The 18,405-nt window shown below is 39.7% G+C and overlaps 1 protein-coding gene across 4 annotated transcripts in view; it reads left to right on the forward strand.

Annotated features, from left to right (window-relative positions):
• Positions 1-18,405, forward strand: part of PTPRR (protein tyrosine phosphatase receptor type R) — a 273,598-nt gene that overhangs the window by 239,992 nt on the left and 15,201 nt on the right. For all 4 annotated transcript variants that reach the window (XM_061416475.1, XM_061416476.1, XM_061416477.1 and 1 more), the window contains 3 exons: positions 5,224-5,334; positions 6,647-6,804; positions 11,526-11,639. In XM_061416475.1, the coding sequence (XP_061272459.1) occupies positions 5,224-5,334; positions 6,647-6,804; positions 11,526-11,639 (383 nt within the window). The remainder of the gene's footprint in view (positions 1-5,223; positions 5,335-6,646; positions 6,805-11,525; positions 11,640-18,405) is intronic.

Consider the following 18,405-nt stretch of genomic DNA (forward strand, 5'->3'; position numbering starts at 1 on the left):
ACAATTTGAAAGTGTGGATTGAAACTGTGATGGGGGAGTCATGCTCAAGTTAGAGGTCAGTCTGTGAAGTGTGGGGTGGACAAGAGGATTCACTCTGTACCAAGCATGAAAATAAATGAGCAAAGTCCCATAGTCAGAGTGTCTGTCAATAAGGTCAGGGAGGTTCATGTTGAAGGACAGTGGAGACCCATTGACCGGTATTCAGCTGTTCTGGACGATCAGAATTAGATATTTGGTTTCTAGAGAAGCAGCCTGACCCAGCACTGCCCAGCACTGCCCAGCAGCCTCAGCTTATTTCCTGAATGACCGGGGGCTGGACAGTTATGCTGCACAAGCAATTAAGAGTGGCCAGGAATTCTGAGGCTGACAGTCCCTAAGAAATATTACTCACCTGTTCTCTCAAACATGCTTACATTCGAGGTATAATTCGGCACCCTAATTTGTAATTCAGCTGTTCTCCATTCAATTGCTGTAACTTGGTTTATTTCTAACTATAGTTAGAAGCCCTCTTATTTGACACATATAATCCAAAAACGTCAGAGTGGAGACTCAAACACAGCAAAAAGCTCTTTTATTTTGTCTTAAAACAGGTACAGTTGTTCCTATTCAGATTTGTTCATTATTTTATTATGGGACAGTCTTTTATTATTTTTAATATTGGTTCCAGGTCATGTAGTTTGTGTAATTCCTGCCCTTTATATATCATTAAAATGTCCCATTTCAGTTTCTTTAAAATGAGAGAACATAGAAAAGTTTATAAAACCATATGAATGCAGAATTCTGTCTGTATTTCCAAACTTTGCCCTTTCTAAGTCTCACCTGTACCTGATTTGCATGCAGTTTTCTTTACTGATCCACTTCCCCCACCCCCCATGAAAACCTAATTAACTCACACAATTATTTCATGGAAAAGTTCTTTTTTTCTTCTTACCCTCATGTTTCATGAATTTATGTAAAGTTTCATTAAATGAATGTAGCTGTCCTTAAGAGGTTTGGATACAAATACCACTTAGAAACATACAGCTCAGCAGACAGTGACAGAAGTACTGGACTTAGTAAGAGAGTGGATGGAGGGCATTCAGTGTTCCATTGAGTATCAGTGTATTTCACAGAGGGAAGGGAGAGTATTGGTTAATGGTAATGAAAAGAGTTGGTTATTGGAGCAGAAATCCAAACACCAAAGCTTGGATTTATAAAGTGATATTTGCTCAAAGGGTCTTGGCTCCAAGAGAATGTTCTCAGAGACCCCTACCAAAACACCTGAGCTTCAGTATTCTCAGCTGTAAAATTATTAAAAAAATTATAACAATAACAATATCTACTCTCTTTTCTACTTAACACAAATGATCATGGAAGGGATTCAATGATATATTTTGGTAAAGATGCTTTTAATATTAAATTCCTGCATTTTTGTTAGTAATATTAGGTGGAATACTAAGAATTAGAGTAACTAAAACCATAATAATTTTAGACAATCTGATCCATTCTCTTTTACGCAAATATAACCCAACTGCAACTAAGTATCTCTTTGTTTATTTAGAGCCATTTCTTTTGTGATGATACATCTTTAGCTCATAAAGCAAAAATTTCTTTGATTTTAAATGCATAGAATTTTTAAAAAAAGTAACTTAAAAATAGATTTTCTTTTCAGGCAGCTAATATACTAGCTAGACTTGCTTCTTCTTTATACACAAATAACCCTAATGTGGTGAGAGTGAGAGGGATGATCAAAGGAAAAAAAAATAGATTATAAAAATATGGGTTTGCATTGCTTTGCACTGCATTCTACTTTTGCTGTAAACCGCTGATGATGAAAAATTGGTTGATGTCCAGGATCTTTACAGTCAAGGTTCACTAATTACTTGTTTGTACAAGAGACACATAACCTTCTGGAAACCTCTTTGTCCTCCAAATTATGAATTCTTGGAATTAATAGACAATTTTACTGAAAGAACTGGCCCAGCTAACAGAATAGTGATGATTTGGGGTTATATTCTGCTACATAGCGTGCTATTTCGAATTACACACAATTAGTGTGATTTCACAATATTATCTTTAAGAGAGCACTTTCCTTCCTTGCATTTTTCTTTTTCATATCATTGTTAACACCACAATGAAGAAACCGTAAAAAACTACTCACAAAAATAATTCAAATGTGAACTGATGCCCTTAGAAACAACCACATTTGCAGCTCTCGCTCACCTCATATTCAAAAGCACCCACACTTATCTGGTCTCTTTTTCTACATCCTCCTTAAAGAGGGGAAAAATGTATTCAGTGTGTAAAAATAAGCTATTGTATCTCAGAAAGGAGATGGGATGCTAATTAAGGGTTGTTTGAACGAACAAGTCACATTACATTGTCTACTGGGAGCCGGCTGCCAATTGCATTTTTGGTAAAGAGTCAAGAAAAACATTCGAGAGGGCCCCGGCAAGCTCAGGAGAGAAGCAAGCAGTGCTTCCATTTATCAAGTAGGTGCACAAGCCTGGATTGTATTGTTAAGAGTCAGGGTACAAGCTGAGAGCTCCTGCCTGGCAGTTTTTCTTACCAGTTTCAAGAGCCACCTTCTTATTGAGGGGCCTGCTACTCAGGCCAGATCCTGGACAATGGGGCACATATGCCTGACTGCTGGGCCACTGAATGCCTCTTTCTTTGTTCAATACCTTTTGCAAGATTCTTTGTCGCTCTTCTTGGATTCATCCAGGAGGCATGGGTTTTAAGTCACACAATAGTTCGGGTCTTGCAGCGAAATAATTGATGCTCCATTGAAAGCAACCAGGCAATTTGGTTAGTATGATTATCTTTAACAAATTGGGGAAATTTCAGACATTTGGCAATTCGTAAATGAGGAGGGAAAGAAATTGCTTTATTTTTTAAAGATTGCTATTTTTTAAAAAATTTTATTAAAATATAGTTGATTTACAGTGCTGTGTTAGTTTCAGGTGTACAGTAAGGTGATTCAGTTATACAGATATATGTATGATTCTTTTTTAGATTCTTTTCCATTAGAAGGTATTACAAGAGTTTGAGTATAATTCCCTGTGCTGAAGGTTTCTCTTTTTTTAAATGTTAATGTTGTATTAGCCAGACTAAGCCTGATAGCCTGATTGCTTGATAGTCTTGGGGGTGGGATAGCATGGAAATAGAGGTGAAAATGATTTACTTTGTTTGGAAAAGGACCAGAATGTAGAGTAGGCAAATGTGTTTTTATTGTAGTGGATGAAAAACAGTGATTCCACTAGATGAAGTGACTTCCTTGTGGCTCTGTCACATAGAGCATTTGGTGCTTAGCATGATAGAGCCCCAGAGGTGTGTTTCTGATATGTTACATGTCTTTTCCTTTAGTTCTGTAATTCTGTAATTTTTTTGCTGTTGCTCTTTTAAATCTACAAGAACTTAACTATTTTATTAAATATAGTTAAGAAAATATAACTTAACTTTGACATAGACATAAAAAAACAAGCGTCCTGAGGACTGAAAGGTCCCTAACCGAAGGCAATAAGTGAAAGAATTTCTTTATCAATATGCATGTGTGTTTGAAAGAAAATGATGAATTCTAGTTAAACAATATTTCTAAAATTAAATTACTTCCCTGGGCACTGAAGATAAAGCATTAACTTTCACACTTTTATTCTTAGACATTAAAATATGTGGTAAAAAAGTAGTAGTTCTTTTGTGGTTGTTTAAAAGGCAAAAGAATAAATAATAGGCATTTATATGTATGTTTGAAACTCAGTTTGTAGTTTTTTAAATAATGTGATGATATCATAAAAATAATATATTTGATGCATGATCTAATGCATATTTAAGTAATGATCTAATCACTTTAGATCAAAAACCCATCCCATAATCCAGTATTGTAAAATATAATAACAATAATAATATCAAGTTTTGAATGCTTACTGTAGGCCTGGCTTTGTCCTAAGTGCTTTCCATGTATTAAATCTTGAGGAAGCTGAGGCCAGAGAGAGTTTTTGTTCCCTGTTAATGGACTCACAGATAAATGGTAGCACCAAAATTTGGTCCCAGGCTCTTTGACTCCAAAGCTTGCACCTTATCAATCATATTATGTTTTCTTGCTTGCAATATAATTGTTATTACTTCTATTAAACCCTTCAAAGAGGATCCTTCATAAAAATTTTAAAAATAATTTTGCTACACATTTATTTCAATGGATCCTGTAGGTGAAAAGGCAACTGGTCCTGGCAAATACAATACCACAGATACATTAATGGCCATTATGTCTACTTTACATACAGGGGAGACTGCATTCTGTGGCATCTAACACATTACAGATACTCTTACTAGAGACTTTAGTTTGATGGAGCAGGAAATGTGTGAAAAAGTGAAAGTGTTAGTCACTCAGCTGTGTCCCACTCGTTGCGACCCCATGGACTGTAGCCAACCAGGCTTCTCTGTCCATGGAATTCTCCAGGTAAGAATACTGGAGTGGGTAGCCATTCCCTTCTCCAGGGGATCTTCTTGATCCAGGGATTGAACCCTTGTCTTCTGCACCGCAGGCAGATTCTTTATCATCTGAGCCACCAGGGAAGCCCCAAGGAAATGTGACTTGCCTCAATCATAGGGGAGAACATTTTATTTTCACCTTGTTCATCTCATGATAAACACTAATATTTGGATCTCCTAATTCTAAATTCAGTTCTGAATTAGCCCTTAATTTCTATGTGGGGATTTGAGAAATTTTGCCTTAATTATTTTTTTGTATGGGATTAACAGCAATAGTGCTGGTTAAAAAAAAAAAAAAAAACTTGATTGAGGTATAATTTATACTATACATACTATGGGCTTCCCAGGTGGCACTAGTGGTAAACAAACAAACAAACCTTCCTGCCAATGAAGGAGACAGAAGAAACGTGGGTTCTATCCCTGGGTCAGGAATATCCCCTAGAGGAGGAAATGGCAACCCACTTCAGTATTCTTGCCTGGAAAATCCCATGGGCAGAGGAGCCTGGTGGGTTACAAAGAGTTGGGCTGCATAGAGTTGAACACAACTGAGTGCCACATGCATATATATATACTATAAAGTTTATCCATTTAAAATGTATAGTTTGGTGGTTTTAGCTCATTTACAGAATGTTTAAAATTGATACTTGATTTATTTTATTTAACTAAATAGAAACTTTTGAGATGCTTGAATGAAAAATGCTTCCAGGCCAATGAAAACCGTTAATATTTGCCGTGTTCTTCTTTCCCCTCCTCCAGAAATGTGTGCTTTATTGGCCAGAAAAGAGAGGAATATATGGAAAAGTTGAGGTTCTGGTTATCAGTGTAAATGAATGCAATAACTATACTGTTCGAAACCTTGTCTTAAAGGTAAGAATATGGAGCTGTAGCTGTCTACAAAGTGGAAGGTGTTAGAGGATTGCATTTTTATTTTGAACTTTTTTGTCCTAAGAACTGCAGATTCAATTTAAACAAGTTAAATAACGTCAAGATCAAGAAGAAATTCTAATCACTCCCTTATGTATTTTGTTGTCAGCTACTATCACTCTGTGGAATAATTAATTTAAGTAGACATTAAAGAAATCCACTAAGTAGGGTGCTATGATCTTCTAATTTGCATATATATAACACCTCTGATTTAACCTTTTGAACACCTTTAACTAAAGGACTAAAGGCTTGTGCTGGAGATGTTACCATGATTTCTTTTTTTAATGTCACTTTGTCTCAGCAGATTTAAGTAAGGCCTGGAAACTGTGAAAGGGAAAATCTGCACTTGTGGGTGGTTGTGGGAGGCAAGAAAAGCCTGAAGTGTTGTTGAGATCTTCCAAAACTTGGAGTTACAGTCATTTATAGGGACTTTCCCAGACCAGATTATGTCATAGAAAATTTATCTTATTTAAATTTTGGACAGCAAATGCTGAGGGATGTTGCCATGGTATTGTTGCTATTGTTTTTACTTCTAGAGAGCAAGCATCCCAAAGATTCCAGTCCTATCTAGAACCCCACTGCTGGGACAGAATCATCACAAAGAAGAAGAAAGTTGAGACAGAGCTGCATTGATGGGTTTTAATGGGAAATTCATGATAGGAAGGCACTTAGAGAAATCTGTTCTTCAACATGTATTCTCTAGTGCCTAGTCTACGCCAGGCCCCAACCTGGTTTTGAGATGATGTGCATGGACCCTCCCTTGTCACTCCTTTACTACAGGGATTCCTCACTACTGTTAAAAACTGGTATTTAGGGTGAGTGTAGAATCATTAGAGTGGGTATAAAATTAAGCATTCTTATACTGGTCAATATGTTTATAATAATCTGTCTGGAGCATTCAAAGAACAGGAAACACACTATATCCCAATTCTTGGCCATTTATTCATCTACCATTATGTTCGTGATCATAAATTACAAACATATCTAGCATATATATGTTTTCTATATTAAATATATATCATGTATATATTTCTCATTTAATTGAAGCAAGACTGTCAGATTTTGACATCAGCATATTTACAGTAAATTTTTCTCAGGTTGAAAGAATATTCTTCAAAAGTCTCCTAGATGTTATGGCCACCTAGAAGTGAGGAGCAAGCAAGATGGCAGTGATAGAAAGCATTTAGTATTGTGGTTTGGATGCCTTTTAGTTCCACAAGTAAATGAAGCGCTTGGTGGCTATTTCTATTTTCAGCAAGGAAGTCACACCCAACGTGTGAAACATTACTGGTACACCTCATGGCCCGATCACAAGACTCCAGACAGTGCCCAGCCCCTTCTGCAGCTCATGCTGGATGTGGAAGAAGACAGACTTGCCTCCGCGGGCCGAGGGCCTGTGGTGGTCCACTGCAGGTAAGGGATGAGCCGTCCTTGCTGCCTCAGCAACGGTCTATTCTTTGTAAAGTCATGCAGCAGGTGGCAGTTGGGTTTGACTTCCTGGTTCTGAGTTTGCTGGCAAATTGAACAGATACTGAAACTAATTAGCCTCCCCCTTGATTCTTGACCACAGTGATACTTGTCAGAAATGAAGTGCCATGATTAGCATATTTTTAGCCGTGGTACAGTGGAGAAAATTTCACTTATGAATCACTCAGGGAACAGGAGACTTATTCATTCAGTCCTCGACCTTGAAATGTAGGTGGATTCATTTAGTCTCATTAGGCTCATGTGTGCTAGGAAGGACATATGATTTTTTTTTTATTATCAACAGCTTTTTTCTTGTTTTGAGATGCCCCTGAACTTTTCTAGGATTGTATCTTGATAACATTTATTATTATTATGTCGAATTTGGTGAAAACCAGTCAACTGTTCTAAAAGTTCCCTCATGAAAAACAGATGGAAATAAATTTGTGAAACGTTAAATGGCAAGTGGTAATTCACCAAGAGGAAAACAAAGTGCTGTTACCAGAACATGGGGTCCTGGAGGCTGGGCTGACAAGAGGCACTGATGTTCAGTGGTTCCCTTGACTCGTGTCCAGTTTAAAGATCTTATCCTTTAACTTGTACCTCTTCCCTCTGTTTTCCTGCTAGTGTGCCCAAAGCAAAGTACACATTTTAAAGTTATTTATATAACTGGTCATTTATTCTCCATACTTTCTCAAAAAAATTTGCATTACTTTATTGATCCCCTTATGTCTTATAAGATAGACTTTGGTGATATTTTTAGTAAACAAAGTATATTACTTTAAATTATGATTTTAGCCTTCTTTTGAACCTTTGTGGTTTAATTAAGAGTAAAATTTACTGTATGTCTATTTGCCCAACATGTCATTATCTAGTTTCTAACTTTAGGCCTTATCCTAAACGTTACTTACTTTAGAGCTGGAACTGTCCCCCACCCAAAATCATAAAACAGTCAGGATATCTAAAATGAACTAACCATTTCCCCTCTAAAACCAGCTCCCCTTCTGATTGCTATTTCTAAGAATGAGACCGTCTTTTTTCCAGCCACTCAACATCAAATGTTGACAGTTATCTTTGGCCCTTTTCTCAATTCCAGCCTCAGTATCTAATCAGTCACCGGATTGGCTTTCCCTTCAAAGCTTCTCCCATAATCATCACTTCCTGCCCAACCACCCAAGTTCAGGCCCTTATGACCTCATCCATGTATTTTAGAATTCAGCTAATTGCACATACACACCCCACTTCCCCATGCTCCACCCCCACTACAGTCTATTCTGTGCACTCCTCGTGGATGATGTGCCTAAAACCCTCTTTCATCACACGGAGTCTCTGCTCAAAGCTTCACACAGGCTTCCCATTGCCCAGAGCAAAATTTCTTAATCTTGGATTTGTGGATTAGCTACAGGGGCCAGTGAACTTGAAATGACTTGAACAGATTTGAGTACATTAAGTTAAGTGAATTTTCTGGGGAGTGAAAACTCATTGTTTTTAACATATTCTCAAAAAAAAAAAAAAAAGTACCATTCTTTTAGAGGATGAAGTCCAAAGTTCTTAGCTTTCCATAATCCTTTATAGACCCCACTGTACCAACCTAGATAGCATACTGAAAAGCAGAGACATTACTTTGCCAACAAAGGTCCGTCTAGTCAAGGCTATGGTTTTTCCTGTGGTCATGTATGGATGTGAGAGTTGGACTGTGAAGAAAGCTGAGTGCTGAAGAATTGATGCTTTTGAACTGTGGTGTTGGAGAAGACTCCTGAGAGTCCCTTGGACTGCAAGGAGATCCAACAGTCCATTCTAAAGGAGATCAGCCCTGGGTATTCTTTGGAAGGAATGATGCTAAAGCTGAAACTCTAGTACTTTGGCCACCTCATGTGAAGAGTTGACTCATTGGAAAAGACTCTGATGCTGGGAGGGATTGGGGGCAGGAGGAGAAGGGGACGACAGAGGATGAGATGGCTGGATGGCATCACTGACTCAATGGAGGTGAGTTTGAGTGAACCCGGGAGATGGTGATGGACAGGGAGGCCTGGTGTGCTGCGATTCAGGGGGTCACAAAGAGTCGGACATAACTGGGCGACTGAACTGAACTGAACTGTACCTGCCCAGCCTTCTTTCCCACTATTTCTCTAATGTAACTTTCTCTTTCTAGCCAAACTAGTCTACTCATTGTCACACATCTTATTTTCTGTTCTGCTGCAAAATTTTCCCTATACCAGTATCACCTATGGAACATTCTCTCACACTGATGATAACCAAAATGCGTGCCATTCACAAGGTACAGTTCAAGTACTATCTCTTTACTGACACAAAGTCTCTATAGACACTTACACTAAAAGGGGTGCATTCCCCTTCTGAATTCCTCTGCACTCATACTCAACAGGAAACAAGTGCCAAGTCTGAGAAATAAGTGCTATTTGAGTGCTGCTGTTGTTGTTCACTCGCTAAGTTGTGTCCAACTCTTTGTGACCCCCATGGACTGTAGCCTGCCAGGCTCCTCTGTAATGAGATTTTCCCGGCAAGAACACTGGCATGGGTTGCCATTTCCTTCTCCAGGCCATGTCCCCAACCCAGGAAACAAACCCACATCTCCTGCATTGCCAGGAGGATTCTTTATCACTGAGTCATCAGGGAAGCCCATATTTGAGTGCTGAAAGGGGAGCTATTCACTCAAACTATGAGATTTGAAGAAAGTCTCTAAAAGTTGGAATAATGCTGAGCAGGATCTTGAAAAAAGGACCAATGTTTGTGGTTTTAAAAGGTGGTAGGGTGGGCATTTCTGACTGGAGAAATATCATTAACTCAAAAAGGAAATTTCAAAAAGAAAAGGGTTTTATTTATTTATTTTTTTTGTGCAAAGATTCAAATGAAAACAATGGCACAAAGGGTACAAGGTCAACAGCAGAAAGACAAAAAGCTTGAAAGTTCGTGCAGTCATACTACGTAAGGCGTGAATACCATGGAAGCGTGCTTAGACATTGTACTGTGACCATCTGCAGTTTTTGCTGGTGCTCGTGTATGTTCAGTCATGTCCAACTCACTGTGACCCTTTGGGCTATAGCCCACCAGACTCCACTGTCCGTGGAATTTTCCAGGCAAGAATACTGGGGTGGATTGCCATTTCCTGCTCCAGAGGATCTTCCTGACCCAGGGATCGAAGCTGTGTCTCCAGCATCACCTGCATTGGCAGGTGGATTCTTTACCACCGAGCCACCTGGGAAACTCCTACAGTTTTTGAGTATTGAGTAATATGATCAGGTTCCTATTTCAGAAAGATGAACCTAGCAACTGTGTATATCATGAATTAGCCTTGAGCCTTGAGACTGGGAAACCATGATGAGATCATCGTTAGTCATGAAGTAAGATTTCAAAAACGTGAGCACAGTTTATAGAAAGAAAAGCATGGATCCCAAAAGCTCAGTGGAGGTGGAAAACATAAGAATTGGTAACAGACTGGATGTGGGAAGTGAGAGAGGGGGAGATGTTGAAGACGGATCCAAGATTTCTAGGCTGGAAAACTTGTGGCTGCTTGGTAATGCCATTGAGGAAAAAGATAATTAATTCTGTTTTAAATACATTGAATTTAGAGACACTGAACTGCAGCAAGTGTAAAATAGCAACAGCAGAAGTGCCAGCTAGGAGGTGGAATGCTAATCTAGAGTTTAGGAGGAACTTGGGGAACTTATGTGTAGATTTGGGAGAAATTTACATAAAGATGGTTGAAATTGCTGAAAGAGAGAAAGAGACAGACAGAGAAAGTTTGTAAAGTTGATAACTTGCCATCTAAAGAGATTCACGAGTAAACCTTCCATGACAGGTAATATTTCTGTTCAGCTGTTACCTTGATTTAAAAAAAAAAAAAAAAGACTTGGAAATATGTGCATTTAGCCACAGCCTCTCTCCTAAACTAAACTGAATCTTCAGCTATTCACTAACATCTTTCACATCAGTATGTGTATGTGCTTGTCGCTCAGTCTTTTCCAACTCTTTGCGACCCCATGGACTATAGCTCACCAGCCTCTTCTGTGGAATTGGCCAGGCAAGAATACTGGTGTGGGTTGCCATTCTCTTCTCCAGGGGATCTTCCTGACCTAGGGATTGAACCCAGGTCTCCCGCATTGCAGACAGATTCTTTACCCTCTGAGGCACCAGGGAAGCCCCAGCCACATTATTATATCCAGGACCAAAGCCCCCACTCTCTTCCTCAAATCAGACCTCATTCCAGAACTCCCACTGCATCTCCATGACACTGCTATTCTTCCAGTCCTCCAGGCGAGTCACCTTTGACTTTTTGCTTTTCTCACTGTTCAGCTCCATTCCTCCATGCTCACTTTTGTGATGTATGTAGGTCTTTCCCCTCCTTGCTACTGCCCATACCTTACTGAATTTCAGGCCCTAATTCTTCTTTGTAGAACAGCTGGTACCTTTTTCACTATTCTTTCCACCCACCACCTCCCTCCATCCCATTCATCCTACTTCTCAGATCTAAAAGGAAGAATGCTGTTGCAGCACTTAACAGAGGGCCAGGTTTGTACACTCAGTACATGAGAGCTGCTGCTGTTATCATAATTATTATTATTGATCCTAATGGTTGTTTTCAATGTTAAAGGAATATATTTTATCTCTGCTATTTTTCCTGCACCTTTTAATTCACTGTCTGTTCTTTTCAGTGCAGGGATAGGCAGGACGGGGTGTTTTATTGCTACATCCATTGGCTGTCGACAGTTGAGAGAAGAAGGAGTCGTGGATGCGCTGAGCATCGTCTGCCAGCTGCGTGTGGACAGGTGAGTGTTGGCGGGATGTAACAAGAGACACTTCAGAGCAACAGCAGCATCACAACCTGATTTAATCACACGCCTAACTCTATAAAGATTTGTGTAAAATGCTTAAGAATGTACATTATATTAAAAAGTCATCAAAGAAAGTGTTATTTGCAACACTGACCCTCAGGAACTCAAAACCAAGAGCTTGTGCTTAACCCTCCTTGTCTCTGATGCAGGTTGTTTATAGTGGTAGCTCTTAGACTTCCACCTCTGTTCCTTCACAGGGACTTTGCATTTTCATTTGAATTCACTGAGTCCTTCACTTTAGGATCTTGCTCCTTTAGAATGAGGCATATGCCATACTACCAAGAGTCATCTTTTTTCTCCACTCATCCTTTTTTAATTGTGAAAAATGCACATGACAAAATTTACCATCTTAACCATTTTTAATAGCACAATTCAGAGTGTTAAGTATATTCATATTGTTGTGCAACCAGTCTCCAAACTTTTCATCTTGCAAAGCTCTGTACCCATTTTCTTGGTAACCACCATTCACCTTCTGACTCTTTGAATATGACTACTCTAGGGGCCTCATATAAGTGGAATCATACGGTGTTTGTTACTGGCTTATTTCATTTAGCATGGTATCTCCAAGATTCATCCGTATTGTAGCATGTGTCATAATTTCCTTCCTTTTTAAGGCTGAATAATATTCCACTGTATGTATATACCATATTTTCTTTATCCAGCTACCTGTTCATGGACTCTTAAGTTGCTGCCACCTTTTGGCTGCTGTGAATAATGCTGCTTGAACATGGGTGTACAAATAGCTACTTGAGATTCTTTAGGGTATATACTCAGAAATGAGATGGCTAGAGCATACGGTCATATTTTTAATTTTTCAAGGAATGCCACACTGGTTTCCATAGAAGCTGCACCATTTACATTCCCATCAACAGCATACAGGGATTCCAACTTGTGTGTGCGTTGTTTTGTAGTAGTAGTCATCCTAATGGGTGTGTGGTGAAAGAGTCATTTTCAGGTATAGGTGATTTGATAACTTTTGTGATGGTCTCTGTTTATGCACTGAAAACAGAGCAAACAAGCAATTTCTTTTCTTGCTCGCTGCAAAACTAAACCTGGGGAAATGAATAGTTGAGGGAATGACAGGTGAGTGACCGAGAAAGTGAACAGATGCTCACTGAAAACAGGCACAGAGAGGAAGATGCTTGCAATCACATGAGCAGAGGACCTGCCTGCTCTGGAGTTCACTGTGCTGTTGTGGGAGAAGAGTTGTCCCCAGAGCTCAGCTGTGGGTTCTCTTCATTCATACGGCAAGTCAACAATGCCTTCTAACTGCAAGGCATTGTTCTGGATGCTGTAAGTACTGAAACAACATGAGTGAGGCGCTGTTCTCCTAGAGTTTACATGCTAACAGTGAGAGAGAAGAGATAATAAACAGCAAAGAAATAAACAGGATAACTTCAGACAGATAAATGCTGTGAAGTAATAAAACACGAGAGTCACAGAAGCTGAGCCTCCTGGAATTTAGCCCTATGACCTAGAGTTTCCTAAAAGTGAGACCACAAAAGTCACATTTTAAGAGTCACGCAATAAATATTTATTGAGCTGCTACTCTGTACTAGGTCCTGCAATTTCAATACAGACAAAAGAATTATTCTGAAAATTCAATGAGAAAATAGATATAAAGTCACATAGGAAGCCTTCCAATAAATGTTCACTTTGTTACTGTCATCTTCATTATTACTAAAATCATCAGTAAAGCCTCTCTGATCTCTAAAAATTAAACATTCAAATTCCCTTTCAGGATGAGGTTTTCCCTCCTCATCGCTATCCTTCTTTCTTTCCTTTTAAATAATCATTTCTCCATCTTTGTAAGTGTATCTTCCCTCTATTTTTCCTCTTAACTCTGACCGGCTTTAATAAGCCAGTTACCCATGGTGATTACAATTATGGACTCTGTAAACAGACTGCCTGGTTTTGCATCCTGGCTCCCACCATTGCCTGGTTGTGTGCCCTTGGGCAAGTTACAGGACTTCTCCTTGCCTTGATTTTCTCATCTGGAAAATGGAAGTAGTAATAATATCTAATTCTTATGTTTTTATAAGGATTAAAAGGTAATCTGTAAAGTGGCTGGCACATAAGCATGTAACCAAGGTTAGCCACAGTTATTATCAATAGATACAGCGAGAACCTGGGCATGCATCTGTAAAATGAAAATAATAATATATACCCCACAGGGTTGTGGTAAGAGTAAGAAGAGATTACACCTGTGATGTACTGAGTAGAACACTTAGTCTAGGTTTCTTTTTTTTTTTGAATTCTTACTGAATTTGTTATAATATTGTTTCTGTTATTTACATTCTGGTTTTTTGGCTGTGAGGCATGTGGAATCTTAACTCCCTGACCAGGGATTGAACCCACACACTCTGCATTGGAAGTCTTAACCAGTAGACCACCAGGGAAGTCCCCTAGTCAGGTTTCTTACCCTCTCTCTACCCTCTTCCTCACTTCTGCCTTTCCATGTGTGCTAAGTTGCTTCAGTCGTGACTTTCAGTCAAAGAGTCGTGACTCTTTGTGACCCCATGGACTGTAGCCCACCAGGCTCCTCTGTCCATAGGATTCAGGCAAGAATACTGGATTGAGTTGCCATGCCCTCATCCAGGAGATCTTTCCAACACAGAGGTAGAACCCGAGTCTCTCCTGTCTTTACGACTAGCGCCACCTGGGAAGCCTCATATGTAATTGCTTCCAAAAATGTTTTTGTGCGTTAGATCAGCTCCAATTCTCTGTCCCCTCCTCTTATATTTACTGTCTCAGTTTCCTGAAGCCGCCTTGTTTCTATCCACTACTACCCATCCTAACTGGAATAGGATTCATTTGCTTCACTTCAGACTCTGGGACCTACCTTCACCAAGAAGAGGGACCCTACATTAGAGAGTGAGGGACAGCACCCACTCAGCCTGGAGGTGCTCCTGCAGTGACCTTAATCTCTTCTGCTTTGTGCTTCTGTAAATAAGGCTCCTTCATGGGACCCACAGATCCCTAGGGACTCCAGTTCATATTCGCGCACTGGATCTGACTCTATTTGAAACAACACCTGGAAAAAAGGGGGCTTGGTTTGTTCATTGTTTAGGCTCTTGTGCCTCTTAGATCTTGTCTAGTCACCCACCCCTATATCGCTCCTCCCCTACCTGCTTCTGTAGCCTGACATCCACCTTGGTTTCTACTTTCCAGTCACTTTACTCTGTCAAGTCTACCAAATTGTCCTCTAACTTTGAAGAAAATCACAAATACATTTTTTAAACCATATCACAAGGCCTCCTCTTATCGACTCCTTCCTTCCTAAAGCAAATAGGCAGAAACTTTAGCCTTGGCCTGCCATCAATACCAAGGTCTTCCCACAAGGCTTGTCATTTTGCTCCAGGTAGGAGTTTCAAAACATTCCACTTCTCTGCTGATCTATACTCTATAGGTTCCCTACCCCTTGGATTTGAATTACTGCCAATACATGTCTCAAAATCATACTAACTGATTTATTCATCAAGATCCCTTCTACATAAATCCTAAACAGCTGCTTCTGTTGTTTATGAAGCAGATCATCTCCTTGAAATTTTCCTTGGAAAGTCTTTTCTTTGCCTTCCTTCCTTCGCAGGATTAACATTAGTTGGTTCAGTCGCTCAATCATGTCCAACTCTTTGTGACCCCATGAACACCAGGCTTCCCTGTCCATCACCCAACTCCCAGAGCTTGTTCAAACTCTTGTCCATTGAGTCAGTGATGCTATCCAACCATCTCATCCTCTGTTGCTCCCTTCACTTCCTGCCTTCCATCTTTCCCAGCATCAGGGCCTTTTCCAGTGAGTCAGTTCTTCACATCAGGTGGCCAAAGTATTGGAGCTTCAGCATCAGTCCTTCCAATGAATATTCAGGACTGATTTCCTTCAAGATTGACTGGTTTGATCTCCTTGCAGTCCAAGGGACTCTCAAGGGTCTTCTCCAACACCACAGTACAAAAGCATCAATTCTTTGTCACTCAGATTTTTTTACAGTCCAACTCTTACATCCATACATGACTACTGAAAAAACCATAGCTTTGACTAGATGGACCTTTGTTGGAAAAGTAATGTCTCTGCTTTTTAATATGCTGTCTAGGTTTTTTAAAGCTTTTCTTCCAAGGAGTAAATGTCTTTTAATTTCATGGCTGCAATCATCATCTGCAGTGATTTTGGAGCCCAAGAAAGTGAAGTCTGTCACTGTTTCCATTGTTTTCCCATCTATTTGCCATGAAGTGATGGGACCAGATGTTATGATCTTACTCTTTTTAATGTTGAGTTTTAAGCCAACTTTTTCACTCTCCTCTTTCACTTTCATCAAGAAGGTCTTTAGTTCTTCACTTTCTGCCATAGGGTGGTGTCATCTGCATATCTGAGGTTATTGATATTTCTCCCGGCAATCTTGATTCCAGCTTGTGCTTCCTCCAGCCCAGCATTTCGCATGATGTACTCTACATATAAGTTAAATAAGCAGGGTGACAATATACAGCCTTGACAATATACCTCCTTTCCCAATTTGGAACCAGTCTGTTTTTCCATGTCTGGTTCTAACTGTTGCTTCTTGACCTACATACAGATTTTTCAGCAGGCAGGTAAGGTGGTCTGGTATTCCCATCTCTTGAAGACTTTTTTACAGTTTGTTGTGATCCATACAATCAAAGGCTTTAGTGAAGTCAATGAAACAGAAGTAGATGTTTTTCTGAAATTCTTTTGCTTTTTCTATGTTCAAATGGGTGTTGGCAATTTGATCTCTGGTTCTCTGCCTTTTCTAAATCCAGCTTGAACATCTGGAAGTTCTCGGATTCACATACTGTTGAAGCCTAGCTTGGAGAATTTTGAGCATTACTTTGCTAGCATGTGAAAAAAATTAGCATTACTTTGCTAGCATGTGAAATGAGTACAATTTGCACTTCCTTAGTTGTTATAAAAAGCAAAGCAGAAAACCTCACTCCTTTCTTTGACCCCCATCCAACTTCTTCCAATACTTCTTGTGTCTTGCTTCATTATTTCATCCATTTATTGTCATATTTCTTTTCAAAATTCCCAATTTATAGGTGACTGCTGCTGTTGACCACGTTTTAACCTTATGCCAGTAAATGGAAAACTGGCTTTAGAAAATCTGAATGTCTGCCCTCCTGCTCTTCCAGCTTATTGTTCTTCATCAGTTCTTCAAACCTGTCTGCAATCCTGGTCTCTGTGGTCATCCTTACCTTCAGTTTGGAGTGTGTCTTCAGACATTCCCAAATGTGCTATTAATTACAGAGATTTATTTAAGCATGGCCATTCCACCATGGCCTTCAAAGCACATCTCATTTAACTTCAAAAATGAACCCAAGAGTCAGAAAAGAGATATTCTTTAGCCTCATTTTTTAAAAATAAGTAAACAAAAAATTCAAGATATAAAATATCTTGTCTGATAACATTTAGCTAAGAAAACTGGCAAAGTAGACCTCTTTGGCATCTGAGACTTCTGATTTCTAACTCAAGGTATGACTCTTGATTAAAAGTAAATAAGTTTTTGGAATATGTTTATTGCAAAATTCTAGACAAAAACGTAGCTCTTTGAAAATTCTTCGTCAATGAAAAATGCAGTGACACCACAATTTTTAAAACAGTGGTTAACATGAAGGACAGCTGTTTCATGAATAGAGTGATATTTTCAGCAGTTGTCTTAATATAATATAAGGAACATAGAGATGTTGCCTCATTCCAAAATATCTATCTATAGACGGTGCCTAAAATATCTCTGTGTGGCAAATGTCTAAAACACTACTATTAGAGAGACAATCTTTTTGTCTAAAGAGCTATTCTTTTAAAGTTTCTGGAGCCTAGAGTTGAGAGGTGAGAAGTGTGTATGTATTAGTCACTCAGTCATGTTCAACTCTCTGAGACTCCATGGACTATAGCCCACCAGCCTCCTCTGTCCATGGGATTCTCCAGACAAGAATACTGAAGTGAGTAGCCATTCCCTTCTCCAAGGGATAGTCCCAATTCAAGGATTGAACCCGTGTCTCTTGCATCGCAGGCAGATTCTTTAGCTTCTGAGCCACCAGGGAAACCCCTATATCTTCCTGGCTATTAGCACATTAAACAGGGTGACCTAGCCTTTTCCAGCTTAGGGTATGTTAGCTAGACAGTGTAAGTCCACACATCAGGAAGGCATTCAGAACTGAGGTTTTGATGAAGGGGAATTGAAAAGAGGGCCCCAGAAGAGGCTCTGCCATTGAAGAGACTGCCAGACAGCTCTGTGCACTGCGAAGGTGAGAGGCAGAAGACACCTCTGGCAAGAGCAGCTACCTGATTTTCAGGGACCAGTAAAAATGAAAATGTGGAGCCCTATTTTAAAAAATGATTAACTCAAGATGGTGACAGCAGAGCATGAAACCAATACAGGGTCTTCCCCAGCACAGGGAAAGAGGTTGACGTGACTGAGCGTGTCAAACCGATGGAGTCGTCCCTGTCAAGGGATATTTCAGGGTGGGTGTTTGTAAGTGGGTGTGAATTCTGTGTGCTGTGGAACATTCACCCAAGGTCTCTGCTCCGAGAAGTCCCCCTGAATCACACATGCGTTCATGTGTTTGACAAAGATTTACTGAACATTACTGCTGAACATGCATCAGGTGCCTGGGGAGCATGCGTGCATGCTGAGTCACCTCAGTCGTGTCCAACTCTTTGTGACCCTGTGGACTGTAGCCCGCCAGGCTCCACTTG

This window comes from Bos javanicus, chromosome 5 (assembly GCF_032452875.1).
Source record: "Bos javanicus breed banteng chromosome 5, ARS-OSU_banteng_1.0, whole genome shotgun sequence".
NCBI lineage: Eukaryota > Metazoa > Chordata > Mammalia > Artiodactyla > Bovidae > Bos > Bos javanicus.